The sequence below is a fragment of the Balaenoptera borealis genome (genome assembly GCF_965194805.1).
Source record: "Balaenoptera borealis genome assembly, chromosome: 16".
Lineage (NCBI taxonomy): Eukaryota > Metazoa > Chordata > Mammalia > Artiodactyla > Balaenopteridae > Balaenoptera > Balaenoptera borealis.
Genome location: NC_138872.1, coordinates 453035 through 472501, shown reverse-complemented (window position 1 = coordinate 472501; position 19467 = coordinate 453035). Strand labels below are relative to the sequence as shown.

The following is a 19467-nucleotide window of genomic DNA, read 5'->3' as shown; positions in this document are numbered from 1 at the left end:
GCCGCGTCTCTGTCCCCTTAGCCTCGGTCCAGAGCCGCCGGGAGCCGCCGGAAGTCGAGTTTCGGAAACTTCCGCCCAGGGAATCCGCGGTGGGCGGGGCTACGTGGGACCACGAGCTCTGCTTCCGGGGTGCGGGTGACGCGGGCCGTGATCCTTCCTGTTACAGAGCTTCGGACGTCTGTGGTTTTTCGCCTCCGGCCGCGGCCTCCATCCCTTCCCTTCTTGGCCGTCGGCGTCACCGGCGCCATGAACAAGAAGAAGAAGCCGTTCTTGGGCATGCCCGCCCCGCTCGGCTACGTGCCGGGGCTGGGCCGCGGGTGAGGCCTGGGGCGGGCCGCGCGCTGGGGGAAGGGGCCCGGGTCTGGGCGGCCGCCGACAGCGACGGGGAGGACGAGAACAGGGATGGCGCGGGGTTGGCCTGATCTTGGTGGGAAGAACGGCGCTCTGGGTTAGGGCAGACCCGAGGGAGGCTGTCTGCCCCTAGGAGGCGGGACGCTTGGGCTTGAAGCGACGGCTCTGAGCCCGGTTTCTGTCCCCGGGGTGGATGGCAGCACCGTCTTGCGAGTCTGCCGTGGCGAGGACGTAAATCTCCGTCATGTAGTCGGAGTACCGTGGCTACCCTCCCCCCACCAGGCCGGGCAGACCGGGCCCCCCCCCCCATCCTTGTCCTGAACGTGACTGATTCTCTCCCCACGATCCGGGCTGGAGTCCTCTGTGTGGCCTCTCACGGTGGTACCTTATTCTTCCCCTGAGGTGCTGGTGGTCACATTGCTGCTGCTTCAGACTCTCTGCTCCGCGGGGGTGGGGATGGCATCTGTGAGCCTTGTGACTGGGTCCCCCAGGTCAGATGACCACCACGTATTGTCGAGTACGTGAGCAGGCATCGTCACCCTGTTTATTTGTTATTCATTTGATCAGGTTTCTCTTGTTGGGAGTATTATGTCCAGCGTTATGGACTTTAGAATCTGGGGCGCACACAAGTCTAAGATCTTGACAGTGTCTTCGGAGGACCTGCGGTTTACTAGGGGAGACGAGGTGGTTGCATAAATAAGTGCATAAAGAGGAACAGATTTAGAACTCTGGGGTTCCCGCGATCAACATCTGCGCCAAGTTCAGAAGGAGGACGTAGGGGTGTACAGATGTGGCAGGGTTAGAGGAGAAACTGATGCTTTGCGTGTTGGGCGTTTGAGAAGGAAGATGAGGCGTGGAGGAAGAGGAAGGAACTGTGAGGAGTCTGTGTGGGTGGGACGTGCGGTGGGTGGCGTGGCGCTGCGGGAGCAGAGGGCCCAGAGCCCCCGTAGGCACTGCAGAAGTAGACACCTCAGTACGCCGTGCTCAGAGCTGTGTTGAAGCAGAGGAAAGCTACGCGCGGGGGTAGCTAACTTGGATCCCAGCCGTGATGGGAGTCATGGTCTCGGAGGAGGGATTTTGGCAGTAGACCCCGCAGAATTTAGAGACAGATGGGAGGGAGAGGGAGGCAAAGCTGATGCCGTGGTGCCTGGGACGGCACTGCCACCATCGGCTGAAACAACCCAGAGCAACCGTAGGGCAGGCGCAGAAGAGGAACTCCGACTGGGCCACGTTGGGTTTGGGGGCCTGGTTGGATTCAGACAGAGGGCTGATTGGCAGATTGTTGGGAACGGGAGACTGTGACCTGGGAGCAGAGAGGTCTGGTGCCCGGGGGAATCTCCCTCAAGGAGAATGTGGGGTGGCAGAAGGTAGCCTCACAACCTTCTCAGGTTTCTCTCTTGAAGAGGACAGCTGTGTGGAGTTCACTGCTTCTGGGCTCTTTGGAGGTTTCCCAGAGGAATTAGAAAAAAAGGTGTCATTAGGTGACAGCTGTGGAGGGTCTTGGCACAGGAACAAGGCCACTCAGATAAATGGGCATCTTGGGGTCTCCTGCAGTGCCACTGGCTTCACCACCCGCTCGGACATCGGGCCCGCCCGGGATGCCAATGATCCTGTGGATGACCGCCATGCGCCCCCAGGCAAGAGGACTGTCGGGGACCAGATGAAGAAGAGCCAGGCCGCGGATGACGATGACGAGGATCTGAATGACACCAACTATGATGAGGTGACTTGTGAGGGGCCCCCCGGCCAGCGTGCATGCTCTTAACCCAGTGTGCTGTTGGCATCTGTGATGAGTGGCTTGGAGTGCTGGGTACATTGACTACTTCAGCTAGTCAGGGGGTAGGGGATAGCTCAAACGGAGTTTGAGAGGGGAGCAGGAAAGGTATAAAGAGATGTGCCTTTTTGTGGTCTCTTCAGAAGAGATGCACTTGCAAATGTTAGCACTGTTGCGTTGGTGTTGTGTCTTGGCTGGTCTTTAATGATGAAAATTTTAAGTGGAATTGGTCATATTTACCTTCTTTTGCTTTAGTGCTTATTTTCTTAATGAATTCATGTTTGGTCTATTGAAGTGTTCTACAGATATATTACAACATTTTTCCTCAGAGAAAAGTTTTTTAAAAATTCAATTTCGAGTAATTTTAAAGTTACAGAGAACTTTCAAAAATAATATGGAGACTTCCTGCATACTCTTCACAAGTTTCTCCCCATCTCACATGACCCTAGTACTATTATTATTATTTTATTTTTAAATTTTTAAGAATTTTCATTTTTTTGGTCACACCGCATGGCATGTGGGATCTTAGTTCCCCGACCAGGGATCGAACAAGTGCCCCTTGCAGTGGAAGCACAGAGTCTTAACCACGGGACCGCCAGGGAAGTCCCTATTTTTTAAATTTTCATTTATTTTATTTTTGTTTTTGTTTTGAGGTATAGTTGATTTACAGTGTTGTATTAATTTCTGCTGTACAGCAAAGTGACTCAGTTATACAGATATATACATTCTTTTCCATTATGGTTTATCCCAGGATATTGAATTGGGTATATGCACCCTAGTACTGTTATTGAAACCAGGAAATTAACACTGACGCAGCAATATTAACTAACCTGTAGATCTTACTTGAATTCCACTGGTTTTTCCACCTGTGTCCTACTTCTGGCCCAGGACCCCACCTTGCATTTAGTTGTGCCTCCTTAGTGTCCTCTGGTTGGTGTGGGTACTCTCTCTTTCATGCCCTTGGTAATTTTGAAGAGTACTCATCAGCTATTTTGCTATCCTTCAGTTTGGGTTCGACTGATTGAAAAAAATTGTTGAGCAAGCATTTTGCAGCTAGATGTGTTCTATTGATGTTTCTGTTGGTGGGGGTTGTATTGGAGAAAAGCTGACACTCTAAGTGTGTTGTTTGGTTCTCAGTTTAACGGCTATGCTGGGAGCCTCTTCTCAAGTGGGCCCTACGAGAAAGATGACGAGGAAGCAGATGCTATCTATGCAGCCCTGGATAAAAGGATGGATGAAAGAAGGAAAGAGAGAAGGTAAGACAAATTATCGCTCTTCATGCTGTGTTTATCCAACTTAAAAAAAAGTGTGTGTTTGTTTGTTTGTTTTTGGGCTGCACCGCGTGGCCTGCGGGATCTTAGTTCCCCGACCAGGGATCAAACCCGTGCCCCGTGCAGTGGAAGCGCAGAGTCTTAACTGCTGGACTGCCTGGGAAGTCCCAAAAAGTTTTATTTCGATTTATTTCAGACTTGGAGAAAAGTTGCAAGAATAGGACGTGTGTCTGCTCAGCTTTGAGGCTGCCTGGGGCTTGGTCTGTGGCAGCCACACTTGGAAAACCCTGGACTGTTGCAGAGTAGCCTTGGGGCCTGGGGACTGGAGTGGAGAGCTTAGGTACTCCATGTTTGACTTCCCAGAAATCGACAGAATTTGGGGGATTATTCTGCCTATGCATCAGGGTTACCATCTTTGAAATGGGCGTGGTGATGTCGATGAGTGTACATTAAGTAATTTGGAGGTTCACTGAAGATGGCAAATGACCATCGCGGTCCTCGTGGGCATGCGGCTGTGTCTTGAGAATCTTATTGCACACGTCATTGTTGAGCTGGGCTGGTGGGGACGGACTCCAGTGAGCTGGAGGGTGCGAGGCCCAGGCAGGCTGAGGGAGGGGCACCCTCTGTTCCTGGGGGTCCGTTGGGGGAAGACCACTCCCTCTCAGAGCCCTCCTGTTTTCCCTCTGGGGCTCTCAGGTGGGTGTGTTGGACTGAACTTGGCCCAGCACGTCTGTCCTACTGATGTTACCTCATTGGCAACTTTCTGATTCCTTGTCGTTTTCTGGGGAAATATATGCAAAGTCAACATAGGATCTTGCAAACTATGATAAGTTTTATTGCTTTATAACATTTTTATATTTTTTACTACAAAAAGAATGCATTCTCACTCTAGAATATTAGGACGATAAGATTAAGTGTAAGTAAGAGCATAATGTTTATTCACAAGCCTGGAAGGTGACAGTTAACATTTTGGTTTACGTTTTTCTTTCTTTTTTTTTTTTTTTTAACATCTTTATTGGAGTATAGTTGCTTTACAATGGTGTGTTAGTTTTTGCTTTATAACAAAGTGAATCAGTTATACATATACATATGTCCCCATATCTCTTCGCTCTCGCATCTCCCTCCCTCCCACCCTCCCTATCCCACCCCTCTAGGTGATCACACAGCCCTGAGCTGATCTCCCTGAGCTGATCTCCCTGTGCTATATGGCTGCTTCCCACTAGCTATCTATTTTACGTTTGGTAGTGTATATATGTCCATGCCACTCTCTCACTTTGTCACAGCTTACCCTTCCCCCTCCCCATATCCTCAAGTCCATTCTCTAGTAGGTCTGTGTCTTTATTCCGGTCTTACCACTAGGTTCTTCATGACCTTTTTATTTTTTATTTTTTTTTTTCTCTTAGATTCCATATATATGTGTTAGCATACTGTATTTGTTTTTCTTTTTCTGACTTACTTCACTCTGTATGACAGACTCTAACTCCATCCACCTCACTACAGATAACTCCATTTCGTTTCTTTTTATGGCTGAGTAATATTCCATTGTATATATGTGCCACATCTTCTTTATCTGTTCATCCGATGATGGACACTTAGGTTGCTTCCATGTCCTGGCTATTGTAAATAGAGCTGCAGTGAACATTTTGTTACACAACTCTTTTTGAATTATGGTTTTCTCAGGGTATACTTTTTTCTTTCTATTGCTCATTATACATACAGTTTTCTTTTCATAACTTGTAGAATTTTTAGCTTTTTCAAAATCATATTAGAAGAGTGAAGTACCGTTCTTCAGGGGAGTTTTTTAAAAGCACGTTATTTTACAATGGAATGTTACTCAGCCATAAAAAGAAATGAAATGGAGGTATTTGTAATGAGGTGGATGGAGTTAGAGTCTGTCATACAGAGTGAAGTAAGTCAGAAAGAGAAAAACAAATACAGTATGCTAACATATATATACGGAATCTAAGGGAAAAAAAAAAAAAAAGGCCATGAAGAACCTAGTGGCAAGACGGGAATAAAGACACAGACCTACTAGAGAATGGACTTGAGGATGTGGGGAGGGGGTGGGGTGAGATGTGACAGGGTGAGAGAGTGTCATGGACATATATACACTACCAAATGTAAAATAGATAGCTAGTGGGAAGCAGCCACATAGCACAGGGAGATCAGCTTGGTGCTTTGTGACCACCTAGAGGGGTGGGATGGGGAGGGTGGGAGGGAGGGAGATGCAAGAGGGAAGAGATATGGGAACATATTGTATGTGTATAACTGATTCACTTTGTTATAAAGCAGAAGCTAACACACCATTGTAAGGCAATTATAAAAAAAATAAAAAAATAAAAGCACATTATTTAATCAATGTGCATGAATTTATACGTATCGTAATTAGGTGGTTTTGCATAGTAAAGAAGACTTGAGTCCAATCTTCTGGAATTCATTCATTAAAAAAATCTGAGTGATGTGGATACATACAGAAAGTTGTTGTATTAAGTGGTTTTAGGGAAGTGGTTGGCTTTTGAAAACTTTTCACAATACAAAAAAGCAGAAAGAACCGCGCAGCAGACAGGCGTGTGCCCGCACGGAGTCTGCGCTATTCGGTTTGCACGTTCGCTGCTTCTGCTTCTGCAGGTGGGCTTTGCTGGGTCCCGCTGGGGTCCGTTCGCCCTGGCGCTGAGCAGTCCATCCTTGTTACCCGGCAGCCGGTCCACATCCACTGTTCCCTGCTTGTCCCCAGAACGTCGTAGGACTGCCTTTGACGAGCCATGCCGCAATCAGCACCACTCCTCGGGCATGTCTCCTAGCCACCACCCCCCCTTTACGGAATGACTGCCCACCTCCTCATGGCACCCTTTTACTTGTTACGCTCTCAGCGTTTCCTGTGGATTGGAAGTTGGAGCCTGAGGCTTGATTCAGATCAGGTGGAACATCTTTGGCCAGAAAACCTGACGGTATCTGTGCGAGTTGCTTCCCATCAGGAGCTGTGATGCCAGGCTGTCTCCAGCCGGTCAAGAGGTGTTTGTCTTTTCCAAGCACGTCATTATTCACAACGCATTCAAGTTCCTGTCTAACCTTATGGAGGGAAATATAAATCTCAGCGTTGGGAAGCCCTAGCTGCTGGGCTCATGTCTACTCCGGTTTGCCTAACTTGGTCGACACTTTGTCACCATTGCCCACGGCTCTTTGTGTTCACATATGACCTGGTCCTAAGTCACCAGGAACCCATTTGGATGGGCAACTAGGACAACGGTTCAGCTTTTCTTCTGAGCTGAGTTATTCAGAGGATGGCCCTACCTTTGGGATTTCATAGAATTTTAAAGCAGTAAATATACTGGTGTTCAAATGCAAGTATTTAATGGAGTAAGACAAGTAGCTTTTTATTTTAGTGAGTTCTGCATGTTTTCATCTGGTAGCGAGTTGAGATATTTGTGAATGTATCCATTGTTGCCTTAAAATAGATTTGATTTAACTGCTTAGTGTGTGGAACTACTTTTTTTTTTTTTTTTTTTTTTAAAGAGCTCCTGACTTATTTATTTATTTATTTATTTATTGCTGTGTTAGGTCTTCGTTTCTATGCGAGGGCTTTCTCTAGTTACGGTGAGCGGGGGCCACTCTTCATCGCGGTGCGCGGGCCTCTCACTGTCGCAGCCTCTCTTGTTGCGGAGCACAGGCTCCAGACGCGCAGGCTCAGTAGTTGTGGCTCACGGGCCTAGTCGCTCCGGCATGTGGGATCTTCCCAGACCAGGGCTCGAACCCGTGTCCCCTGCTTTGGCAGGCAGATTCTCAACCACTGCGCCACCAGGGAAGCCCTGGAATTACTCTTTTTGGTGATTTAAGTAGGAAGGATAATAAAGTGACTTTGTTTCAGAATGGACATCCAGGATTTCTAATATGTGCACACATTTTACTTCTAGGGAGCAAAGGGAGAAAGAAGAAATTGAGAAATACCGTATGGAGCGCCCCAAAATCCAGCAGCAGTTCTCAGATCTCAAAGTGAGCAGATGGGTGGCCGGCTGTCCCTCGTGGGCTTCCCAGCGGAGGACAGACGCTCTGGATCACAGCTGTGCTCGCTCTGCTCTTTCTTTCATTCTGGGGGGAGAAGAAGGGCCCTGCTTGGGTGTGCTGAATCCTACATGTGTGTGCAGAAAAGCTCTCCTCCCCAGAAAAGGGGGGACAGAGGGGCTGATTTTCTTTGTAACTTTGTAACTATGTCCATTTAGGCATCACGTTTTCTGAACTGTGTTCCCTGGGCTTTGACAGAACAATTTACATCTGAGTGAAGTAGAGCAGATCCAACAGGTTGATTTTTCTAAGCGAAGTAGATAAACCATGTCTGCATCAGAGTCCTTAAGGCATCATGATTTGGGCGATAGGGGTCAGGGAGAACATAATTTTTCTTGTGCATGTGCAATTCTGCCAGAGAATTAATGTTTGGGGGCCGGGTGTTTCCAGAGGAAGTTGGCAGAAGTCACAGAAGAAGAGTGGCTGAGCATCCCTGAGGTCGGCGACGCCAGAAACAAGCGCCAGCGGAACCCCCGCTATGAGAAGCTGACCCCTGTTCCCGACAGTTTCTTTGCCAAGCATCTACAGACTGGAGAGAACCACACGTCAGTAGATCCCCGGCAGACTGTGAGCACCCACAGAGAAGGCACACGGGGCTCCTTGTGTCTGGTCGGACAGATCAGTGCGGGGGGGTGGGGGCGGCGCTGGAGGAGCCGGAGTACGTGCTCCTGCTGTGCTGCGGCTGAGTCTGTCCGCTGGTCCAGATGTCGGGGTCCAGTGGAAAGAGTTTCCAGAGGTGAGAATGAAATGCATGCAGATGCAAGCCAGCGTTTTGTCCTTGCTTCCCCCAGCAATTTGGAGGTCTGAACACACCCTATCCAGGCGGACTGAACACTCCATACCCAGGTGGGATGACACCTGGATTGATGACACCCGGCACAGGTGAGCTGGACATGAGGAAGATCGGCCAAGCCAGGAACACTTTGATGGACATGAGGCTGAGCCAGGTGAGAGGTTGTGTCATGCGTCATTTTCCTACAGATTATATTAAAGAATTTTTGGTTTTGCTTATAAAACTAATTTATATTTGTGAAAAGTTCACCATTTGAAGTGCTTCGTCACATGTTAAAACAGACCTGTGACATGTCCAGTTCCCTGTCCCATTACACAGTGTGACGGGATTCTGCACTCAGGCTGGCGCGTGTGTCGACCCGGAGGGCGGGCACAGGTGTGCTGCATTCAGTGCCGGCAGCAAAGGGCCACCTGATGCGGTTCTCTTGCTCCCTTGGGGCTTGGGGTCTGTGGCAGGTGACAGAGGGCTGCCTGAGGAGCAGCCCAGACAGGCACTCGTGACAAGCCACGTGCTTACTGTTGATGTCGCTTAATGCCCTTCCCTCTTTACATAAAAGTTAAACGTACGTGTGTTCCTCCTGCACCCTAGTGAATCCTTGTGTCCTTACGGGGCGTGCACTTGGTTCCGTGCTCTAGAAAACCCAGGCAGAGTGAAGACCCTTTCTCATATGACATGCACGTCAGAAACCGTGAAGGAAAATATTTTCAAATTGGCTACATACAAATTAAAAACTTTTGCACAATAGAAAGCACTGTAAAGTCAAGAGAACCAGCAAATCGGGAAGGAGTCATCATGCACATGAAAACCAGACCCAGAGTAGTCGTGTGTGTTGAAGAGAGTGTGGATCTGCACAGGCCAGGACGTGACCAGGGCGGCACACCCACACCACTGCGGAATGCTTTGTGTTAAACATTTTTATGGAAAAATTTCACACATACTTAGAAAAACAGCAGAGTGAAGTACTCAACCATTCCTGTTGCTGCAGTGGAAAACTTAAATTTTAATTGAGCTTTTGCTATACTTGAGGTTTTTTGTTTTTTTTTTTAATTTATTTTATTTTTATTTATTTATGGCTGTGTTGGGTCTTCGTTTCTGTGCGAGGGCTTTCTCTAGTTGTGGCAAGCGGCGGCCACTCTTCATCGCGGTGCGCGGGCCTCTCACTATCACGGCCTCTCTTGTTGCGGAGCACAGGCTCCAGACGCACAGGCTCAGTAATTGTGGCTCACGGGCCTAGTTGCTCCGCGGCATGTGGGATCTTCCCAGACCAGGGCTCGAACCCGTGTCCCCTGCATTGGCAGGCAGATTCTCAACCACTGCGCCACCAGGGAAGCCTATACTTGAGTTTTTTATGGTGAGCAGATATTTTACAGTAAAAAAAAAAAATAGTAGCTTACAGATCCAAAAAATTGCATGTTTTCATGTTACTAGATATGTATTTACTTTATAAATAGGAGAGTAGTTCATTGTGAATATCATGATTTAGTCTTTGATTGATGGACCTTTTGGGTGGTTTCTGCTTGTTCGTGGTTACAAACCATGTTTTTTTTTTATTTTTTAATAAATTTATTTATTTATTTTTGGCTGTGTTGGGTCTTCGATGCTGCGCACAGGCTTTTCTCTAGTTGCAGTGAGCGGGGGCCAGTCTTCGTTGTGGTGCGCGGGCTTCTCATTGTGGTGGCTTCTCTCGTTGTGGAGCACGGGCTCTAGGCGCTCAGGCTTCAGTAGTTGTGGCACGCGGGCTCAGTAGTTGTGGCTCGCGGGCTCTAGGGCACGCGGGCTCAGTAGTTGTGGTGCATGGGCTTAGTTGCTCCGTGGCATGTGGGAATCTTCCCAGATCAGGCATTGAGCCCGTGTTCCCTGCATTGGCAGGTAGATTCTTATCCACTGCGCCACCAGGGAAGTCCCACAAACCATGTTTTGATGAACTCCTCGTGCTTCTATCTTTGCAGATTTAAGTAAATATTTTTACAGTATCTTTAAAGTGGAATTGTTGGATTGGCGTATTTTCACTTAGGTGCCAAATTGTCTCTCAAAGGCACGACATTTCACACTCGGCAACATGGGGGAGCTGGCTGTGCGATCAATCGCCCCCCACCCCCACCCCGTTGGAAGCTCTGGTCAGGGGGCCTTTGTCTTTGTCTTTGCCAATCTGGGAGGCCCATTCCCTCCAACAAGCCTCCACTTAATTTGCATCCTTGTGAGTGGTGAAGTTGAGCTTCATTTATGTTGCGTGGATCTAGTTTGTTGTTTATCTTTCACACTTGTGTGTAAAATGTAGAGAAAAAATTGTAATGTTTTGTGCTAAGATATGTATAAGATAAAATTTAAAGTTTTAGCCGTTTTTAAGTGTATAGCTCGGGGGCATTGAGTACATCCATATTGTGCCCCGTCACCACCATCATCTCCAGCACTTTCTCATCTTCCCAAACTGAGACTCTGTCCCCATTGAACACCTACTCCTCATCCCCGACCTTAGCCTCTGGCCCCACCATCCTACTTTCTGTCTCTGTGAGTTGACTGCTCTAGGGACCTCATATGAAAAGATTCATACAGTATTGGTCCTTTTGTGGCTGGTTTATTTCACATACTTTCATTTATGTCCTCAAGGCTCACGCATGTTGTAGCAGGTGTCAGGATTTTCTTCCTTTTTGAAGCTGAATGATGCTCCACTGTATGTATGTATAAACTGCATTTTGTTTATCTTGTTATCTGTCGTGACACTTGGGTTGCTTCCACCTTTTGGCAATTGTGACTAATGCTGCTGTGAGCCTTGGTGTACAAATATCTGTTCAGGTCCCTGTTTTCAGTTCTTTTGGATATAACCTCAGAAGTGGAATTTCTGGATCACATGGTAATTCTAGGTTTACTTGTTTGAAGAACCACCATGCTGTTTTCCACAGCGGCTGCACCATGTTAGGTTCCCAGCAGCGCAGCTCTGCACAAGGGTTCCAGTTCCTCTGCATCCTTGACGATATTGGTTATTCTTGGCACTTTGATAGTAGCCATCCTCATGGGTGTGAAGTAGTAGCTCATGGTGGTTTTTCGTTGGCATTTCCCTGATTGGTGACGTTGAACATCTTTTCATGTGCTTATTGGTAGTTTGTATCTCTTCCTTGGAGAGATGTCTATTCAAGTCATTTGCCCCTTTTTTTTTTTTTTGGGTGGAGGGGCCGAGATGCGTGGCTTGCGGGATCTTAGTTCCCCGACCAGGGATTGAACCCGGCCCTTGGCAGTGAGACCGCCAGGGAATTCCCCAGGTTGTTTGTTTTCTTGAGTTTTAAGAGTTCTCTGTGTATTTTGGATAACAGTTCTTTATCTGATATGTCTTTTCCAAATGTTTCCTCCTGGCTATAGCTTGTCTTTTCCTTCTCCTGACAGTGTCTTTCACAGACAGAAATTTTTAATTTTAATGAAGTCCAGCTTATCAATTCTTACCTTCACGGATTGTGCCTTTGATGTAGTATCTAAAAAGTCATTGCCAAACCTCAGGTCATGTAGATTTTTTCCTGTGTTATTGTCTAGGAGTTTTTTTTTGCCAGTACCACACTGTTTTCATTACTATACCTTTATAGTAAGTCTTTAAGTTGGGTCGTGTTCTCCGACTTTCTTCTTCTGCTTCAATGTTGTGTTGGCTGTTCTGGGTCCTTTGCCTCCTCTCCATGTGAACTTTAGAATCTGCTTGTCAATATCTACAAACTAACATACGGGGATTTTGATTGGGAATGTGTTGAATCTACAGATCAAGTTGGGAAGAACTGACATCTTGACAATACTGAGTTTTCCTGTGCATGAACATGGAATCTCTCTCCATTGATTTAGTTTTTCTTTGATTTCATTTGTTAAGGCTTTGTAGTTTTCCTCTTACAGATCTTGTACGTATTTGTTAGATTAATGTCTAGGTATGGTTGACCCTTGAACAGTGTGGGGTGTTAGGGGCACTGACCCTTGTATGCAGTCGAGGGCCCTTCATGGCCATCGGTTCAGCCAGCTGCAGATCGTGTAGCGGTGTGGTATGTGTTGAGGGGAAAAATCCAAGTATAAATGGACCCACGCAGTTCAAACCTGTGTTGTTCAAGGGTCCATTGTGTTTCACAATTTTGGGTGCTCTTGTAAATGTTGTGTTTTTAATTTCAGTTTCGACATATTTATTGCTGGTATGTAGGATAGTGATTGATATTAACCTTGTATCCTGCAGCCCTGCTGTAATTACTTATTAGTTCTGGGAGTTTTTTGTTGATTTTTTCAAATTTTCCACATAGATAATCAATCAAGTTACCTGCAAACAAAGGGAGTTTTATTTCTTCCTTCCCATCGCTTTTCCTCTCATCCCTTTCTTGTCCTGCTGCATTTTTGCCCATTTTTTACTCAGGTGGTTTTGTTTTTGTTGTTGTCATGGTAACTTTAAGACACAACTTGAGAGAATGCTACAATGAACTGCTCCATGAAAATGTAAAGAACGTTAGTTGAAATCATCAATCTTTGTGATTTCTGGGTTTCACTCATTCTTAGATGGACCTTATGTCAGTTAGGCTTTTCCCCCTGGGACTTTTATGTTTTCTTTTTTTTTATAAAATCTTTGTTCTATATGGGTGAAATTTGCTTATTATCGTTACAAACTATTGTTTGAGTTAAGGTTGTTTTCTTACTTAAAAGTTCCAGTGTCCACTGGTAGTCGGGATTATGGGAAGGGGCTTCAGGGACCCTCCGAGGACCTCGTTCCAGGCATTCCTGGCTCTGTCCGACTAGCTGGGCTTGGCCTGTCTTGCAGGTATCTGACTCGGTGAGTGGGCAGACTGTGGTTGACCCCAAAGGCTATCTGACAGATTTGAATTCCATGATCCCGACTCATGGAGGGGACATCAAGTGAGTACCCTGCAGGGCCAGCAGCTGGGTGGGCTCAGGTTGCCGGGAACGTGTTGGATTTTATTTGAAAAATATGCAGCCAAAACAGGATGTGGATATTCTAAGAAAGGTAGAGTGGAATTGTTTGATTTCTCGTTTAAAGCATATCCGTACCCGTTCATCGTGGACATTAAATTTGTTACAGATAACATTCCAAATCTGTGTGTGTGCCGAGCTAGCGAGCAGCTTGCCGATTGCATCCCATGTTTCTGACCTTGACCTTGGGCTCGACGCCTGTGTGTGTGGAGGTGCCGCAGACTTGGAAGCGTGCCGACTGAGTTCTGACTTGGTTCTGTCAGCAGGGGCATCCGATGTGACAGTTTGGACGTCGTGTCTGCAGTGGCACCCTCCTCCGGGCCGGGCACGCCCTCGGCAGGTGGCGGCCTGACCCTGTGCTTTCTCGCCTGTACAGCGACATCAAGAAGGCGAGGCTGCTCCTCAAGTCTGTTCGGGAGACAAACCCTCACCACCCGCCAGCCTGGATCGCGTCGGCCCGCCTGGAGGAAGTCACTGGGAAGCTGCAGGTGGCCCGGAACCTCATCATGAAGGGGACAGAGATGTGCCCCAAGGTGGGCGCCCTCCCCAAGCCGCACCAGGCCCCTGAGGGGCTTCGGCGTCTGGGCCGCGCAGGACGCCGTGGGCGTGAGCTGGACTTGGAGGGAATTGCCTGCCTTTTGGTGTTGAAGCTGCAGGCGGTGGGACAGGCGAGGAGGGGAAGAAAGCGGGAAAGGGTTTTTCCTGCTTATTTTTACTTGGAGTGAAAGCCCGACTGCCGCTGCTTCAACAGGGAGATAACCTTAACTGGAGAGAGCAAGACTGGCCAGCCCTTCCCCCTCCCCGATGTCAGAAACCTGGAGGTGGGCCTGACTCTTAGGGGGTGGGAGTAGATCAGCTCCAGAAAGTCCTGAGACCCTCTGAGGGACTGTACGCTCACTGTGAAGGCTGGGGCACCCTGACAGCCAGAGGTGCCCTGTGAATTCTTCCCCCAGGACGTTAACATCAATCCGAACCTCCCAGGCAGACGCAAGGCTGCCTGCCTGTGTGTCTCCACCTCGTCGTGGGTTGACTTCCTACCCTGAGGGCAGGCTGTGCTCTCCTCATGGTGTGGTGGCGTGTCTCCCACACAGGCACAGACGTGCTGTAGCTACGCTCCCACGTGTGGGGCTTTCAGGGGGTCTCTGGCGCAGGCGTGCTGGGTGCCCAGCTCACCGTAAACCTCGGGCCCCTTGGGTGGGAGGACCCTGGCCCCCCCTGTCTCCGAGGCTCGCGTGCGCCCTTCGGGGGCGCCTGCCGCCCCACCAGCCTGCGCGTACGCTGCCTGTCCTGTCCCTTTGCCCCCCAGAGTGAAGATGTGTGGCTGGAAGCAGCCAGGTTGCAGCCTGGGGACACAGCCAAGGCCGTGGTGGCCCAAGCTGTCCGTCACCTCCCACAGTCCGTTAGGATTTACATCAGAGCAGCAGAGCTGGAGACAGACATCCGCGCCAAGAAGCGGGTTCTTCGAAAGGGTGAGCCTCCCTCGGGCCCGGCAGGAGCGGCGCCGCCGGGCTGCGTACCTGAAGGTGGGGGCGGGCTCGGCTGGGAGGGCTTAGAGGGCGGGGCACGCTCTCCAGGCCTTCGGCCGGCCTGGGCTGCTTCTGCCCTAGGAGCCTCTGTCAGGGAAGCTTCTGGCTGAGGTGCTCGGGCGTAGAGCTCGCGCCTGCCTTTTCCTGCCGTGTGGCCTTGGTGAGGGCAGGTGCTCTGTGGCGCCGTGGAGTGCCGCGTGCAGGTGCTGTGTGCAGGGCGAGGGGGCCACTAGAAGCTGGCCTTGCGGCGCTAGCCTTCCCGCCTCCGCCTGCAGCAGGTACAAGGTGCCACCCGGGTCTGAGTCTTAACTGCCTCGGCGGCCGCACCAGAGTGGCACGTGAATTAACTCTGTCCCGTCTTGGGAAACTCCTGCAGGGCAGCGTGTTGGCGTGTACGCCGTTGGCTTGTGGCACGCTGAACGGTTTGCACGCCAGGGAAACTGAGTCCACCTAGGGCTCACGGCCAAGATGGAGCTTTTGTGGGTGGTTTGCTTTTCATTGTTGCAGAAGTGAGAAAAGAACAGCGTTGCTCCCTTCACTGGAGCTGTAGAGGAGATGCTGCTTTTGACTTTTGTTCCAGATTCAGCACCAGCTGGTCGGAGGGCTGACCTGGAGTAAGCCTGTGCAGACCGCTTGTTCCCCTTGAATTTGTAGCGTGGGTAAAATTAGGTGTGTTTTGGGGAATTGAGGGCAGCTTGCAGTGGGCAGTTTCCAGCTCTTGTTTCTAAGGTGTGTGTTTGCGTGAACCGTCCGGGGCGTGTGATGTCAGATATGCAGGGGTTGTTGGCTGCGGCCTGTGGTGCTCTAGTCTCTGTGCTTGATAGGGGCCAGGTGGTGGCCACCTTGTGTGTGACCCTGACTGTGAATGTGTGTTCCAGTGTGTTTTCCTCTCTTGGGTCTGGTTTCTTGATGGCAGCCCTGCCACACTTAAAATGAGGCCGGGGCGGAAAGTTAGCCCCTGTCTTGGTTTATAGAAATCAGCTCATCTCCTTTCAGCCAGGAAAATAGTTCTCTAATGACAAGCACATTAAACTCTGGGTAATTAGCACGATTTATTTAGGAAAGCGCTACTGAATTTCCCCTGCCACAGTGTGATGAATGGTCAGAATGGCTTTGTGGCCACTCCCTGTTCACCCCCAGATTACCTGGGTTCATTTCCAGTTGGCTTCAGATTTGGAGAGGGGACTGGGCCTGGAAGGGGGCCTCCAGGGGAGTGTCGAGTGATTGGTTTCCAGGCCATCCTGGGCCTCAAGGGGAGCGGGCTTCCCGGCTCTGCTTTCCTTCTGGCTGTGCGAAGGTGGGGAGAGCGTGGAGCCCCTCGCTGGCCTCCGCCCTGCTCCCTGGTCCTGTTCCTGGCCTTCCCCGTCCTTAGAGTGTTTCCAAAAACAGTGCTCTTTCTCTAGGTGCCTGGGGCACAGCTGGCGATGCCTCCTTTAGCTCTTGGTGAACGTGACAGCTACTGCCGGAAGGATCTGATATTTGGAAACCAGTGACAGTTACTTCCATCAGTGACTGGGGAGGACTCGTGCCAGCTCTCAGTTTCTGCTTGAGCTCTGGGTCCCAGCTGGTGCAGCTGACATCGTGGTCCTTTGTTGGGAGAACTTGAGCTTCACATGCTACTCTGAGACCTGGGGCCTTAGGAGGCTGAGTGACGTGGGGTGGGTGCTTGGCCTCAATCTGCGTGCTGTCGTCTGTAAGGGCCCCTGTGGGCCTGTGAGCGCTGCGCTCCGGGGGCCAGGCTGCGGCTGCTTCCTGTGGGCTTCGCTCGCGATGAAGGTGTCAGGCACCATGTTCCTCTGCTGATCATGCGGGCCTGGAGCAGTGGAGTGGCTCTGTCTCCAGACAGTGTGCTCTGGTCCGTAAAGTGAGTCCAGGATGGCACCGTGTGTCCCACCTTGGGGCCAAGGGCCAGAGAGTGCATTGGCCTCTGATCGCAGGCTGTCTAGTTCAGACTGCTCCGTTCCTGACCGGGCCGCCCTTTCCACCTCGGCTGGCCACAGCACTTGGAGATAGCCTTGACCTGGCGTGGTGGATGGTCTCTGGGGAGCACCTTGGTGAGATCTGGACTCGCCAGCAGTGGTTGGCTTCAGCTCCGGTCCTGTGGGCTATTGATGAAATGCCAACAGAGGAGTTCCCAGTCTCTCCCGAAAAGTGGGGACTGTCCTGGGCCTCATGCCCATCGCGGGATGAAGTTAATGACCCCATGGCCACTGGCGTGGAGTGTGACCAGGGGGAGGGGGCGGGCGGGGCGGGCCCCCGCAGACCTCCTTTTCTGACATCACTGCTGAGGGGCTGTTTTCTCGGTGGTATTGGCTTTCTTGGGCTGCTGTGCTTCCTGGTGACTGTCACTCCGGGAAGTGGGGCTGCTCAGCCAGGCCTCAGGACGCTCTGGGCTGTGGTTGAGGTCTCCCCTCCCGCACACGGTGGCAGACCGGTCTCACCGTGGGGGTCAGGGCTCACCTCGCCAGCCGGGGCTGGTCTGGCAACACGTGGAGGCCAGAGAGCTGGCTCAGCCTCTGCCTCCAGTGCAGGAGAACCACGGCCACATCGTCCCTCGGGATGAGACCTCTGGACAGCTGAGTTCAAACCCATGGGGACAGGGACCAGGCTCCCCCAGGGATGGCCATGTGCCTGTCGGCGCTCCCTCCTGGCCCTGGGGGGTCCTGCTCGAGCGAGAAGCACCGCTGTCACCGCGTGTGGCCTCCTGCGAGGGTCCCCCAGCTGGCGCCCTGCTGGCGCTGGGCCGAGTATCAGGTGTGGTCAGGCCAGGGAAGCCCAGGGGCCAAGCCCTTGGCTGCACCTCTTCTGCAGGCTGGTGGCGCTGTGGTCCTTGCAGAGCCCTGGGCCTCAGGCTTGGGCATCGTCTTGCATGGCAGGTGGTTCCGGAGTGGCAGCTTGTTTTTTGTCCTAGAGGGGAGGTCCCCATGAGCCCTGGACCATGGCAACCTTTGAAACTCACTGGGGGTGGGCCCCTGGGGTTCGTGGGGTGTGTCTCCCCACCTCTGGCCCACTGGTCTTCAGCATCTCGGGCACGTGCTGCTTCCTGCTCACCAGCCAGGGAGGGACTGGCGTCGTGTGCGGTGACCTGGAGCCACTGCCATCTGGTTTGGCCATGGGAGAGAAGGGGCACCCCTTTTTCAAGGGCCTATAAAGGGGAGAGGGGTGCCCCGTTTTTACAGGGCCTATAAAGGAGGGAGGCCCGTCTCCCAGAAGTGGGAGGGGCTGCTTCTGCTGAAGGGAGGAACGCGAGAGACTTGGTGGGTCTGCAGATTCTGCACCATTGAACCTTAGGGCTGTTTCCCGCAAGCTTGGCCCGTGTGGTTTCTGGAAAGGAGATCTCCTTTGGGCTGTTCTGGTTTCCTGCCTTCATCAGCTCTTAGTCGCTGTCACTCCTGCCAGGGGCTGACTGTGGAGGCCTTGCCTCAGCCTCCCTAGTCCCCCTGCTGCAGGGCTCTGTGTTTAGCTGCCCAGTGTTTTGGCCTTTTCAGTATGTTGCATCTGAAGGAAGGGCTCTGCTGCTTAAACAGAGGTTTGGGAGTTTCCGGACTGCAGGATGTCATAGCTTCTCCTGGGAGTTGGTCCCCCTTTCCTGCTGTCACTCGTGTGAACTGAGGCCCCGAGGCTGCCAGTGTGGTGCAGCACCTGGTGCCTTTGCGCTCGTGCTCCTTGGGGTCCAGGGAGGAGCCCTTGCTCTGCCGTCCTGGGCAGATGCGGATCCCAGAGTCATTGGCACTTTCTGTCCCCGTGACTTCCGCACACTCACTCGCATGTAGCCTGCTCGGCTGGCCCTTCCTGGGCAGCGGGTGTCTGGTCTGCGCTGCCTCGTTTTCTCGTGTTGATTTTCAAGTGTGAATGGGTGTGAGGTGACGCACAGCCTTCTCTGCCACCCTTGCTTGCCGATTCGGGACGTCTGCACTGGTCTCGTTGGTGTCTGTCCAGACCCGAGGGACCCGTGTGAAGTCCCGGCCTGTCACCCCGGACGGAGACCATCTGGACTTGCTGGCAGCAGCGTCCTCTGTGACACAGTGTCTTGCTTTCACTTCCGTTTTTCTGTGATCTGGTTTCTTGTTTGACCTTTCCCAGCCCTTGAGCACGTTCCAAACTCAGTTCGCTTGTGGAAGGCGGCCGTGGAGCTGGAAGAGCCCGAAGATGCTAGAATCATGCTCAGCCGAGCTGTGGAATGCTGCCCCACTAGCGTGGAGGTGAGTCGCCTGCCCTGCGGAGGCCTGAGCCCGAGGCCAGTGTCTGCAGGAGGTGTCGGCGGGGCCTCGAGCTCGCTGAGGGAGGGACTCCTGGGCCGCTGCCCTGTGGCCCAGCTGCCGGGCAGCACAGTGACCGTATGCTCCCGAAGGAGACGCAGAGCAGACCCTCAGCTCGGCCCGACCCCGTGGGGCGCTCCGCGCTGAGCACTCCTCTTTGGGGACCGGTCCTCCGGGTTCAGCTCGGAGTTTGTCGCTGGGACCTGAAGGGTGAAGGGTGACACAAAAGACTGGCGTGTCCTTCTGCCGGCCCAGCGGGAGGTTGGCTCTGCCTCAGAGCTACTTGGAGCTGCTTTCTTTAGTTTTAAATTTTCTGGTTCACAGCGTTTTGTGATGTGACTTTTAGTCATGATTTTATGATGTCCAATCTGTCTTTAATTATCCTAAGGGGTGTTGTGAAATTCTCCAAACAAAATTAATCTTAATTTATTTACATAAAAATAAATAGAGCCCACACACATTTTTGGTGATAAACTGTTGCAGAATCAAGGCCTGG

At 51.1% G+C, this 19467-nt stretch overlaps 1 protein-coding gene across 1 annotated transcript in view; it reads left to right on the top strand.

Moving 5' to 3' along the window:
- The first annotated feature begins 120 nt into the window (after positions 1-120).
- The window catches only part of PRPF6 (pre-mRNA processing factor 6), a 36186-nt gene continuing 16839 nt past the window's right edge, over positions 121-19467 (top strand). Inside the window, exons 1-10 of the mRNA XM_082360347.1 lie at positions 121-317; positions 1906-2074; positions 3263-3381; positions 7308-7386; positions 7846-8022; positions 8247-8402; positions 13017-13111; positions 13563-13719; positions 14493-14655; positions 18796-18914. Of these exons, the coding sequence (XP_082216473.1) occupies positions 247-317; positions 1906-2074; positions 3263-3381; positions 7308-7386; positions 7846-8022; positions 8247-8402; positions 13017-13111; positions 13563-13719; positions 14493-14655; positions 18796-18914 (1305 nt within the window). The 5' untranslated portion in view covers positions 121-246. The remainder of the gene's footprint in view (positions 318-1905; positions 2075-3262; positions 3382-7307; positions 7387-7845; positions 8023-8246; positions 8403-13016; positions 13112-13562; positions 13720-14492; positions 14656-18795; positions 18915-19467) is intronic.